The 13,334-nt window shown below is 41.4% G+C and overlaps 1 protein-coding gene across 1 annotated transcript in view; it reads left to right on the forward strand.

Annotated features, from left to right (window-relative positions):
• Positions 1–12,549, forward strand: part of KDM3A (lysine demethylase 3A) — a 28,767-nt gene extending 16,218 nt beyond the window's left edge. Inside the window, exons 12-25 of the mRNA XM_059845392.1 lie at positions 1,533–1,685; positions 1,979–2,074; positions 2,396–2,523; positions 4,211–4,400; positions 4,867–5,036; positions 5,779–6,015; positions 6,436–6,607; positions 7,544–7,634; positions 8,190–8,320; positions 9,112–9,231; positions 9,316–9,455; positions 11,199–11,375; positions 11,457–11,591; positions 11,806–12,549. Of these exons, the coding sequence (XP_059701375.1) occupies positions 1,533–1,685; positions 1,979–2,074; positions 2,396–2,523; positions 4,211–4,400; positions 4,867–5,036; positions 5,779–6,015; positions 6,436–6,607; positions 7,544–7,634; positions 8,190–8,320; positions 9,112–9,231; positions 9,316–9,455; positions 11,199–11,375; positions 11,457–11,591; positions 11,806–11,886 (2,021 nt within the window). The 3' untranslated portion in view covers positions 11,887–12,549. The remainder of the gene's footprint in view (positions 1–1,532; positions 1,686–1,978; positions 2,075–2,395; positions 2,524–4,210; positions 4,401–4,866; positions 5,037–5,778; positions 6,016–6,435; positions 6,608–7,543; positions 7,635–8,189; positions 8,321–9,111; positions 9,232–9,315; positions 9,456–11,198; positions 11,376–11,456; positions 11,592–11,805) is intronic.
• The last annotated feature ends 785 nt before the right edge of the window (positions 12,550–13,334 follow it).

A 13,334-nucleotide genomic window follows, 5' to 3' on the forward strand; every position in this document is an offset into this window, starting at 1 on the left:
AAAAGCACAGACATGTGTAAGTTCTGGAATTGGCTTGAAAGGAGCAAAGTCTCATTAATTCATCTTTGATTTTATTGCCCTGACTGGTGAGAGTAAGGGAACCCACTTTCATTAATATGGAGGTTATTTTGAATGCCCTGGGCAGGAAAGAATAATTTACAGTCTGAATATGTGGTGTTCTCTGAACAGTACAGTGGGAGAGTGCTCAGTCAGCACAGGAAAAAGGGAGATTCTTCTGCCTCCATGGCTTGAAGTTATGGTAAATTTAAATGTGTTTTCCCTGTGAAGTAAAAGATTGACTAGTGTAGAAAGAACAGCTTGTTAGGTCAAGTTGTTCCTTGGCTACCAAATGCCTAAAGGAAACAGGATTAAACTACAAAGGAGGAACCAAAAAATGGGAGTAGTAGAAAGAGAAGATTCAGAAAAGATAGGAAATGGAATTCGAAAGATAAGAAAAAAACCTTCATCCTGTTTGGGGGAAATTGGAGAGTTGACCTAGAAAATGATAAATATAGTGCATGTTTTTAAAAGGCAGAGAAGAATGGAGCTGGTGATATTTAGACCTGTGTCTCTTGGAAGAATTCTGAAGCAAGTAGTCAAACAATTTTTACCTCCTACTTAAGAACAAATTGTGCTGAGCTATTCCAGTGTTGTTCCATACATAGTCAATGGGCATTATTCAGAACAAGAGCAGCAGATGTCTTGGATGCTGTTATGGTTTTCTTAGCATGCATTAGGACATGGTCTCTCATAGCTCGCTTTTAAAATTAAGAAACATTGTGGGCAGGAAAGTTTCAGAGAAGTTCCAAGTGTGGAAGGTGGTAGGAGGAGGCAGGTGTGTGCTTTTTGTCTTGTCTAGTTTTTTAGCTGGCAACATAAGGAAATGGAGAGCAAGCTAAAATAATTCTTGCATAATCACAGATTCGCAGAAAAATAATACAGCCCTGGAAGGGCTTGTAATTTTTTGCAAGATATTGTCAATGTTTGGGATGTTTTGAGTGGATTGAAGAAGTGGCTTGGGATGAGGAAGGGGGAATATAGTGGGTACTTAGGAAACCTGAACAGCAGCAGTGAGTGCTTCAGAGAAGAAAATTGACCATTCTGAGAAGGTCAGACAAACACATACACCTAAAACCTCCCCAGAGGAAGACAGCTACTTGCCCACCATGCTGCTGACTAGAGAGCAAGGATAAGCTGGTTGTGGCAAGCTACACATTAAGTTTAACTTGCCAGCAGTACCTGAATTTATTTCCTGGAGTAGCTGTGGGATTTCCACTTAGGCGAATGCCAGGAATGTGCTTGTTAACTTGGACAGACGCGTGTCAGGAGTAAAAGCTGTGGTTGGTGCTACACGGGAGGAAGTGAGCTGGTCTCAATTGCTTGGACTGTTGTGTAGCAACAAAAGCATTTTTTGGAGTCCCAATACAAGACCAAGTCTTAGTCACATCACTGTAGTTTAAGTGGCTGTAGTTACCATGCAAATGCTGAATCTGTTGGCACTAACATTCTGACTGTCCTGTCCTTGCCTGCAGGACAGGTGGCCTGGAAGCGCGCGGTGCGCGGCGTTCGCGAGATGTGCGACGTGTGCGACACCACCATCTTCAACCTGCACTGGGTCTGCTCCAAGTGTGGCTTTGGGGTGTGTGTGGATTGCTACAGGATGAGGAAAAAAAGCTCACATGAAGGTGGGAGTGCTTATTACTACCTGAAACAAAGGGGCAAGAGGGGAAATAAAATCTGTGTTGGACTTGGAAGTCAATGACAACTTCAACAAGCTGAAAAAAGCATTTCCAACCAAAAGGACCTGTTTTAGGCCTGTGGTTGGATGTAAGAAATGAGCCAAAAAAATTAACCAAAAAAAAAAAGTCTTCCCAACCAAAAGGATGTGTTGTAGGCCTGTGGTTGGATGTATCAATAATAGTCAAATATGTGGCTTTCCAGAGCAGTAACAAAAAACTGTAATGGTTTTGTTTTACAGATGATGACTCAGATACTTTCTCCTGGTTTAAATGTGTGAAGGGGCAGGCACATGAACCAGAGAATCTAATGCCTACACAAATAATTCCTGGAAAAGGTATTGGAAATATTTGATTAACATTAAAATGTGCTGTAGGATTTTGCTGTCTTTTGTGTGTTGTTGATATTGCACTGAGTGAGGTTTGATTTTAATAGTAAAGTTGGTAAAAGCTTAACATTTATTATCCAAAGACAGGAATAGCATGTGTGTTTAAAGGTCAAAGATAATAAAATAGTGTTACAAAGAAGTAGCAGAATACTGATGAACAGTATTCACACATTAGTGTTTAGCTGCACAACACACAAATTCTTAAAAAGTCCTGGTGACTGCTGGATGTTGTGATTACATGTGAGCTCTTTTGTGCTTCTCTCCCTTCAGCTCTCTATGACGTTGGTGACATCGTTCACTCCGTGAGAACAAAATGGGGAATAAAGGCAAATTGTCCTTGTGCAAATAAGCAGTTCAAAGCACTATCAAAGCCAGCTCTAAAGGAGGATTCTAAACAGGTACTGTTACTGCCTCTGTCTGTGCAGTTAAGTTTGTGTCAGTCTATTGCATGTTCCTGAAGCCACTGCTAATTGACTTTGTAGGTTGCTAGCCCTGACCCCTGTGATAACCCCGCCACATAGGGACAATTTGTATTCACTGTTCATCTTTCTGATCAAGCTCTTCTTTAAGTTTTTGGGGAAATCTCATTGTGTCCCTTTGATGCTAAGGCCTCAGTAGCTGACTTATCCTTGAAAAAGGCTCAGTGAGGATTTTAGAGCAAAAATGGGATTAGATTGAGAGATCCCTTAAGAGAAGAAAATGAACAGAGAGGGAATGGTAGTGAAGTGTAGGCTGTTCCTTGGGTCCTGGAGATATAATACATGCAGCATCTAAAAGATTGAGTAAAGTGGAAGAGTACTGGGATTCATAAAAGAACTAAACGCTAAAAAAATTGATTTTTAGAGGAGTGTGGGGATTCAGTGATTTCTCTGGCAATCTGGTAGGCTTGCTTCTCTGTATTACAAAAAAACCAAAACAAAGGAAACCCCACAAGATACATATATTTATAAATGGATGTAGTATTTTTTTGCTTTTGAAAACAGAGCACAAATTAATAGCATAGTTTGGAAGTATCTCACAAGAAATGGGGTGTATAAAGTGATTTTAATTTTGTTAGATGCTTATTCATAGCCTTATTTTAAAAATAAATGTTACCTTAATTGTAAGAAGCAGGTTGGACTTGATTTCAGTGTAAGCAATGAACAGAAGAGACAAAAAATATTTCAGTGATTTCAAGTGTGGGAGATAGTTATGTGAATCAAAAGTTAGCATTCAACTGACTTGGCTTCAGTCTTCTGAATCAAGATTTCCTGTGATTCTGGACAAAGAGCTGCATTAAATTTATCTACACATATTTATAAAGTTACTGCACTGGTTGTGTGAGGATATGCTCATTAAAGGTTAAAGCACTTTGTATGATGTCATATTTAGAATCCTTGCCAAGCATCAGCAGTCAGTGAGAGGTGAAATAGAGAATGTAATGATAGGCAGATGAAAGAGCAGAACCATTCTTAGCTGAAAATTGTTTGAGCAGAGAGAAAATATCACCAGTCATGCAGGAATCCCAGGGCAAAGCTGTGGTTTTGTTTAGTTTGTTCCTAGAACCTCCAAATGACCAGCTAAATCAGCTGCACAGGAGATGGACAATCCTGTGCTTGGATTGTGCTGGCCAGGCCAGTGCTGCACTCAGGCAGGTGTAGCTCACACCTGGCAGGTGAGTGCATGTTTGCTGCCAGCCTAAGAGAGAAATTTAGGGATGCTCCATGTCTGTTTTAGTCCTCTGAACTGCAGCTCCAGCTTAGCCCTGGCCTGAGCATCAGCTATGACTAGAAATGTGAGAACTGCTGTTGAAACTGCACTTGGTTCCCAAAGCAATCCCAGAAAAGGCACCTGAGAAACTTGGCTCTCTGTGCTTGTCTTGAGGGGTGATGGGCTCTGGCTGCTCCTAAATTCGGGAGATCCCAAATCCTGCTGAGCTGACATCTCCTGATCCTGAGCTGCAATGCTGACCTCTGGTGGAGATCACACGTTTTGAGGGCCAAACCATTTTATTGTTTAAAGGATGGGTTTGGACATGCTATTGCTTGTGTTCCCTTTCTGTAGAGTGTGGTTGTGTTTAAACAAGTTATTGCTTTGCTTTTTCAGCACTTGGCATCTGGGGACAGGCCTGGCCTTCAACACAACAGTTTTGTCCTGAGCCCACAAGTCACTACACATGATCCTCCTCCTCTGAAATCAGCACTTGGAAGTAAACAAACTGCTTCTGTAAATACTTCTCCTTCCTTAAATTGGTTTTCAAACCTAACCAGTGGAAACGTGAATAAAGAAAACAAAGGTACATGCAGAACCAGTGAAGAGTAACCCCTTTGTGGCTGTTTGTCAGAAGAATATAGGTCAGACCCAGCAATATCTTGTGCTGAGAGTGATGTCATTGGCCTGCTGGGATGAGTGTTCAGTGGCTTGGAGTAAAGCCTGGCAGAGTTAGCATATTCTGTTTCAAAAACTGGATTAAAATCCTGTTGATGCAAGTATTCTTGAAAGCTCAGTTTGAAAATTCGTATTGTTTGGGGGTTTTGGTTTTTTGGGTTTTTTTAGAATGTGGGATTTTAAAAATGTTGGTTTATTGAAGAAAGTTAAGTGAAAGAAATATTTTATCTGCATGTATTGGGAGAAGATTTATATATATGCATATACATGTGCATATGTACATGTATGCATGTAGGAGGATATTGTCTTGAAAAAAATTCAAAGCATTTTCACAGTTTCAAAGCGTTCTCATGGTTTTCCTTTCTTCATTGCAGAGAAACTTCTCATACCAATTTCAAAGAATGAAAATAAACCTCTTCAGACACTCCCTAGCTTAGCCAAGCCAGCTGCAGCCCTGCAGACATTCAACAGTGCAATATTAACCCCTGTGAGCAACAACAACACGGGCTTCTTGAGGAACCTGTTGAACTCTTCTGCAGGAAAGGTACAGGAAAAATTCTGTCCTACAATTTGAGTTGATCCCAGGCTTAGATTCTGTTTTAAACCTGTGAACAACTGCCACAGGCCGTTGATTTTCTTGTCACAGTAAAATTGTCTTCATTTGGGAAAAAGGACTAATTCAGTTTGAGTGCTCAGTTAGTTAGTGGTGCTAAGTCTTGGTGAGGACCTGGGAGCTAAGGGACAAAGCAGATGAACTTCCTTAGGGTAGAGTCTGGCAGCTGCATTGATTGGGATGTCTTTTAGACTAAAAAAAAAAAAAAAAGGCACCAGTGAACTTGCAGATGGAGGGAAGAACCTTCTGTGGTGTTTTACCCTTACCTCATTTGCAGCCTGGTTCACTTCAGATGTTTCTGGGCTTTGTCTGATCTTACAGATGTGACTTCAGAGTGGTGGGGAAAAATACTGGCCTTGAGAGTTCTTTGCCAAAACTGAATTTCTGCTCTTTGATATAAAGCAAATCCTGTTTAGGTTTCTGCAGTGTTGCTGAGATGCAAATCAGCAGAAATTGTGTCAGAATTCTGTAGATAAAGTGTAAGGAATGGCACTGGCATTTAATGATGGTGCATTTCTAGACAGCAGAATTCTGCTGTTGTTGGTTTCTCTGCACAATTGGATCTCAAGTGAAAAATATTTGAAGTGGCAAATACTTTCTTTAAAGCCTGCAGGATAAGGCAACAGAAAAGAGCACTAATTTTTTGTTGTTGTTCTTTCATGTGTTTTATCAGACAGACAATGGACTGAAGAGTACACCCAAAATCCTTGATGACATTTTTGCTTCCCTGGTGCAAAACAGAGCCATTACTGACCTGCCTAAGAAGCCTCAAGGGCTGACCATCAAGCCCACGATCATGGGCTTTGACACACCCCACTACTGGTTGTGTGACAACCGCCTGCTGTGTCTGCAGGACCCCAACAATGAGAGCAACTGGAATGTCTTCAGGGAGTGCTGGAAGCAGGGACAGGTATCCTCATTTCCCTGCTTTTTCCATTTGCAATTCATGTGCTTTGTCTTTTATTTGAAGCACAGCTACAATTACTGTACTGATAAGCAACATTAAACCTTCATCAAATGTGTGACATGAGCACTGTTACACTTCCTTATCTAAGGATCTGTTTTACTGTCTAAATCTGTTTCTAAGCACAGAGCTGCAATTATGGCTCTATATATAAAAAGCTATGGCTCTGTATAAAAAGCTGCCTCAGTTTGAAACAGAGAATGCTCAGATGCATTAAAGCAGAATTCTAGTAGGGCATACTGAGCATTTAGTTTGCAAAATGCCTGCATTCAAATGCACAGTGTATTTTATGTATTACTCTCTTGTAGCTTTTGTAGAATTTTTGGTGTTTAATAATTCTTCAGAATATATTCTTTTGCTTTCCAGCCTGTAATGGTGTCAGGAGTGCATCACAAGTTAAATGCAGACCTCTGGAGACCAGAGTCCTTTAGGAAGGAATTTGGCCAACAGGAAGTAGATCTGGTTAACTGCAGGACCAATGAAATCATCACTGGAGCTACTGTAGGGGATTTCTGGGATGGTTTTGAAGATATTTCAAGTAAGTACTGTAACTCTTTGTTCCAGTAGGTAGAACACTCAGCAGCAATGATTCTGCCCTTAGCACAGATTTGTGATCCATAAGCAGTGTACAGGATGTTCAAGGATTTCTCCTCACCTTGGGCAGTTTGGTGAGGATGCACTGCAGACATTTATGCTTGTAGGATTGTGGCCTGGATAAAAACTCATTCCCGTGAAGTACTCTCCTTCAGGAGTATGTTTGGCTGCCTTTAGTCTTTTGGGAAAACATTCGAAGGAAATTTAAGATCTTCCTAGTAAATAGGTATCTGCCAGCTTTTTTTTTTTTTTCCAGTTGAGTGAAACAGATGAGCACAGGTAGGGGTGGTGCTCACAGGTTAAATGGGTTCTGCTCTTTCAACTTGAAGGTGCTACTTTGTTCTGAGGAGCTGAAGTTACTTTGTATAAAAATAGATTAAGGGGCAGTGAGCTTGAGGTTTTCCAGGAGAATTAACAGTTGCCATTGCATTTGGGCTTCTACTTTGTGTCTGTTACACATCTTTATCTAAGGATCTCTTTACTGTTTAAATCAGTTGTAAGCTCAGGGAGTTTTGTGCTTAGGGCAAGAAGAGTGGGAGGTGAAAGACTCACACCTTTCTTTTCTGTTACTTATCTTTGAAGAGATTTGGCTTCATCAGCTGCTTTTGGCCTCAAACCAGTTTCTGAGCTGAATTGTGGGAAGTGCTTGGGCAGGGAAGCAGTAAGGGCTGCTTGTCTGTCTGACATCTCCTGTTGTAACATGTTTGTCATGAGAGTGATGCCCTACTCTGGTGTCAGAGGAACTTGTATGTCTTCAGTTCTACGTGAAAGTTGTGGAATGAACATGATTTTAGACTGAGAAGGATTTCTTTATCGTAATTCTTCAGATTCTGAGTTCTACAACTATTAAAAACTGAGACTTGTGAATATTTCAAATTAGGTCGCCTGAGAACAGAAGAGGGAGAGCCAATGGTACTGAAGCTTAAGGACTGGCCTCCAGGAGAAGACTTCAGAGATATGATGCCCTCTAGGTATGAATTTCCAGAGAAATGTTCATTGTTCTGTGGCACACCCCCAAAATCACGGACTGTAGGAATATTCTGGTGTTTTGATAACTGCCTCAGCTTTGAGCAGCAGTTGGTGACATGTGAACAGTTCTGTTTCTCAGAGATGCCTGACATAAATGGAAATCCTACACAAGTTTAATGATAAATTTTTATGTGGTTCATTGTGTTTGTTGCTAAGCAAAGTGAACACCTAAAACTGCTCCTAAAAGCCTGAATCACTTTGAAATCTGAAGTTCAGTTGAAGCTTACTTTTTGGCCAAACATTTTCAAATATTTGGACTTAAGCTGTTTGATATTCCTTGAGAAGATTACACAATGAAATAGCATTACTCCAGAGCAGTTAAATTTATTTGCTGTATTTCTGTGCCTTGTTTGTTTGGCTCCTTTTCATGGTGTCCAGCAAACCCCCTGAGGGAAAGAGTACACGTCCTCAACTGGAGAGAGCTTTTGTTGCAGTCAGTTTCAGTCTGGTTTTGGTTTTATCACTACCTAATGTTAAATTTTGCTGCATTACCTTAGGTTTGATGATTTGATGAAAAATATCCCATTGCCAGAATATACCAGGAGAGGTGGCAAACTCAACCTTGCCTCTCGACTTCCCAACTATTTCGTGCGACCAGATTTGGGCCCCAAGATGTACAATGCCTATGGTAAGGAAACTTTCACTCTAAAGGTCACACTGACCACGTGTTCCTATTGAAACTTATTGCAGATTATGTGAATCCTTGCTGTTTTAGACAATTTGATTAATCCCGTGGATCAGTAAACCTGAGTTTGGCTCATCTGTAGGTATCAATGATGTCCAGAGCATGATATGATTAATTTTATTGCACATCTTTTTTCCAGGTGGTTTCAAGGCAATAGTAATTATTCCCAGTTTTTCAATCAGCTTGCTCCACAGCCTCTTTCCTGTAGCTGGCAATGTGTATTTGTTGTTTTGCTGCTTCTGTTGTTCTCCTTGTTGTACTGTATAATTTAGCTTTTAATCTCTCCTTGAGCAGTTTTTTCCCATGTCTGGTTCCTCTTCTGTCACTCAAAAGACATTTAAAATGGAGCAGCATCATGGCCAGTAGAGAGATGGTGGATAGTAAATCCTGTATAAGCTGCTGGTTAGAGTGAAAAAGAGACTGTTTCTCAAAATGCTTTATCCTAAACTGCTGTAGAAACCCTTTTCTAGCAGGACTTAAGCATGACTTTTATATATCATAGAGGCTAGACAGAGAGACATTGATCTGTATCAGCCTGTCAGCAGATCTCTTGGGAAGCCACAAGGTGGAGCAAGGTCCTGGATAGAAAGCAAATTGCTGTTCTGGAAGCATTTGTTGGTAGAAGTAAAAGCACTCTAATCTTCTCAAAAAGTGCTTCTGATAGTGGTGTAACATTTCTTTGTCTTACTAATGGATCTGCTATTCTTTTTTCCCCTCTTTAATTCCTCCCCCAGGATTAATAACACCAGAGGACAGAAAATATGGCACAACAAACCTGCACTTGGATGTGTCTGACGCAGCCAACGTCATGGTTTATGTGGGGATCCCCAAAGGCCAGGCTGATCAAGAAGAAGGTAAGGTCTTAGTGGTGTCTGGGGGATATTTCTGTGGCCAGAGGGAAGATCCTGTAGTGTAACTGCTGGTGTTGCTGTCCACAGAAGTGCTGAAGACCATCCAGGATGGTGACTCTGATGAACTGACAATTAAGCGTTTCACTGAAAGCCGGGAAAAGCCCGGAGCTCTGTGGCACATTTATGCTGCCAAGGATACAGAGAAAATCCGGGAGTTCCTTAAGAAGGTGAGCTGTACATCTTAAAAACTGATCTTCTGCCTGTGGAGGCTTGCAAGTCTCTATCTTTGGGGCTTTTCTCCTCCTTCATATCCTGGTTACTGTGGAAACAACCTGAGTTGTATCTAAGACAAAACTTCTATGCCATGAGTCTTGTAGGACCTGAAAAGGGTGGAGAGTTGAAGCTTGCAGTTACCTTGTATGCAGAGATTCCTTCTGCCCACTCTTCTCATAGATGAGTAATGTTACATAGTGCACAAGAAAACAGCTGGTTTAGCTTTAAGGCAAAGCAGTTTAATTTGATCCTTTTTCAAAGAATGTGAGATGTTTTTGAGAAATGTCAGATCAGTACATGGTACATAACACTCTTCTTTGTTCTCTCTCTTGCTACCTGGTTTTTTTCCTCCCTACCTTGATGAGGTCTGATTTAAGGGTGGTATTTGGTGTCACGTTTTCATGGGAGTTGAGGGTTTAAAGATGTGCTTCCACATGTTCAGTTTCAGTGTTCACATTTATCTCAGATGGTCCAGAGTTCTTTGTGGTCTTAATGGTGAAACTTCATTGGTGCTCTAAAAATGGAAAGAACCAATATGCTGATATTTAAAAAGATCAGTTAGATTATCTAAACAGCTGTTGGCCTGGTCAGGCTCATGGGTTTCTTGGTGGAAGCTGGGAGAGGCTGCAACAGACTTATTTAATATTAACAAAGAATAAATCTTATGGTTGATCAAACATGATACTGGGTTTGATAAGCACTAGCACTTGGAGTTTTGACATCTGTGTCTCACACCTCAGTCCCTTTACTACACTTGCTGGCAGGTGTGGGGCTTTCAGCAGCTTTAAGTGGAGTAGAATCAAGCTGTTTATCTCCTCCCAAATGAATTTTTGGGCTACAGTCCTGGGTGTAGATGGCTGCTGCAGCAAGTTGGATTTATACAGCAGCTTCTTGCAGAAATTCTCCCCACAACCCTCAAATTTCTATCCTGAAGTACTTGTTGTGCTTCCCAGTCTTGTTTCTCCTGAAAATCTGGTTTGCATCCTCTGGGTCAGTGAGCACACACTGACTGGTGGCCTCAAGGCAGACACCTGCTGAATTCCACACTTGGTAGTGTCTTCCAGTCACAGGCTAGAGAGTCACAGAATCTCAGAATGGTTGGGGTTGGAGGGGAGCTTTAAGAACATCTCATTCCAGCCCCCTGCAGTGGGCAGGGACACTTTCCTCTGGACCAGGTTGTTGAGAGCCCTGTCCAACCTGGCCTGGAACACTTCCAAGGATGGGGCAGCCACAGCTTCTCTGGGCAACCTGTGTCAGTGCCACACTGTCCTCACAGGAAAGAATTTCTTCCTATTTTCTTCTTCTAATCTAAACCTACTGTCCTTCAGTTTAAAGCCATTGCCCCTGTCCTGTCACTTCACACCTTCCTCCACAGCCCCTCTCCAGCATGAGTAATGTCAGAGCACTGGTTCCATGTATGGCAGTGGTTCCCAATGTGAACACAGGCTGCTTCACTTGCCACTGTCCATTGGGATTACTTGCATTTTCCACATCCACATTTGCAAGGTGTCTTTGAAGCCAGGGAGCTGAGCAATGCTGAAACCTTGACAAAGGTCTGAGTAAAGATCCACACTTCCCTTGTGTAACTCGTGGTGCAAGTCCCAGTGGGGCTGGTTTGTGTGGGATACCACAGATACAACTTGACTGTCCAGTCAGACTGGTGTGCTAAAATGCCTGTTGTCTTGTGACTTTGCCAGGTTGCAGAAGAGCAAGGCCAAGAAAACCCTGTGGATCACGATCCCATTCACGATCAGAGCTGGTACCTGGACCGATCGCTGAGGAAACGCCTTCACCAGGAGTACGGAGTTCAAGGCTGGGCTATTGTACAGTTTCTAGGAGATGTAGTTTTCATCCCAGCAGGAGCTCCACATCAGGCAAGCACCAGGGACATGGAATGGCCTGACTGCTTGGGCAGCCCTTTGAGCACGTGCCTAATGCTTGTTTGTTCTCTCTAGGTTCATAATTTGTACAGTTGTATTAAAGTTGCAGAAGACTTTGTATCCCCAGAGCATGTCAAACACTGCTTCTGGCTCACTCAGGAATTTAGATATCTGTCACATACGCATACGAACCATGAAGATAAATTGCAGGTAACTTCCCAATGCTCAGTGCTCTGGACCCTTTACAAATATCCCACTAAAACACAGCAAATGTTTTCTGAAATCTGTGATTTGCATGAGGGTTGGGCAGATGGGCGTGCCTGAACTGACTTGCACAGGGGTGAGGGGAAGTAAGTGGGAAAGCTGGAAAACTGTCTGTGCTGCTTGCTTGTAAAACCAAGCACCTTTTCCTTTGCTCCTGCAGGTGAAGAATGTCATTTACCACGCTGTTAAAGATGCAGTTGGGATACTGAGAGCTAACGAATCCAGCCTTAGCAGACCGTGACGTAGAGCGCCTTAACCACACACTATGAAACAGAAGCGTTGGCAGCTGTTTTACCTACTCAGTCAGGACCTCTGTGGACTTTGAGATTATATGAATGTTACCTCATCTTCCTTTCAGCAGTACCAGAGGATTGTGGTACTATGTTCTGTGTATTCTTCCAATGTTTACAAACCTGATATGTATATGTAGTAATATGTATGGACTGTGGCATACTGTGAATGCTCAGTTGCAATAGAACTTTATACGGAGTTGCTCTCCAAACTGTACAAAATACCTCCTATAGAACTGTTGGGAACTATTCCAAATTACTCGTTTGAAAAATATTACTCAAGGCATTGTAAAGCTTCAATTTTTAAAATTTATTTTGGGGTGGGAGGAAGTATGGAATCACTCAGTTTAATAACCAATTTACATAAAAAGTTAAGAATGCAGTTCTGGAATTTCACATTAACATAGAACTAGCATTTAAATTAGCTTTAAGCTATTGTATAGTAACATAGAGATGGGAGTTAACCATCTTTAGGTAAATGTATTTAAATTTCTAAATGTTAAAAGAAACTTTTAATCAAATGTCTTCTGTTCAAAACTGCTCTTTAATTTGAACTGATGTTTGATTTTCTTGTTTTTAACACTGAATGGTTACATAAAAATTCTTCTATTTCAGATACTGTTCCTTGCCTGTTTTCTTCAGTTGGCTGTTTAAAATGTAATTAATTTGATGCAGTACTTTGAAATGCAAAAGAAAACTGTGTATCATAAATGGTTCATACTGTTTATTGAAGTATTTGAAGGCTTAGGTTATGGAATTTAGCAGCAGAGCTGTTTATAGTTATTTTTGGTTAACCCAAGCATGACTTAGCTGACACTACTGCTGCCAGTGCTGTGGTCTGTCACTTGAGCTTTGCAGCTTCAGTCTGAAATGGTACACACAGAACTCAGGGTTGTTTGCAGAAACACTGAAAACATCATAAAACAGGAAGAGAGGTTATGAATGGAAAAGTGAATCTCTCATTTGATGAGATACCCTGAGACAAAATTAACCTTTCAGTTCCTTCCCAGCACTGAAGTTTGCCACATGGCCTCCAAGTTCACTTTTCTGAGCTTATGCAACAAATTGAACTCTGTAAATGCTCCCTGTACTACTTGACCTGCTGTTTGTGATCAGCAGTAACTGTTCAGTTGAGGGGCAGGGCTCTTCTTCAGAGAAATTTCCTCTGATTGCTCCTTCAGGAGAGGGGACAGGCTCAGTGATGTGCAGGAAGCAGGAGCCTCTTACAAGAGTTAAGTTGATTTACAGGAGGTTTGCCTACACACCAGCCCTTCACTGTATTCACTGAGAGCTTTCCTCCACCTTCACTTGCTGCCACCTCTTGACAGTAAATAACTTGTTCCAGTCACTTCAGGTCCCTTGATTTGGCATTTTGTGCTTGAACTTGTCAAGTATGCTT

Source organism: Haemorhous mexicanus, chromosome 4 (assembly GCF_027477595.1).
Source record: "Haemorhous mexicanus isolate bHaeMex1 chromosome 4, bHaeMex1.pri, whole genome shotgun sequence".
NCBI lineage: Eukaryota > Metazoa > Chordata > Aves > Passeriformes > Fringillidae > Haemorhous > Haemorhous mexicanus.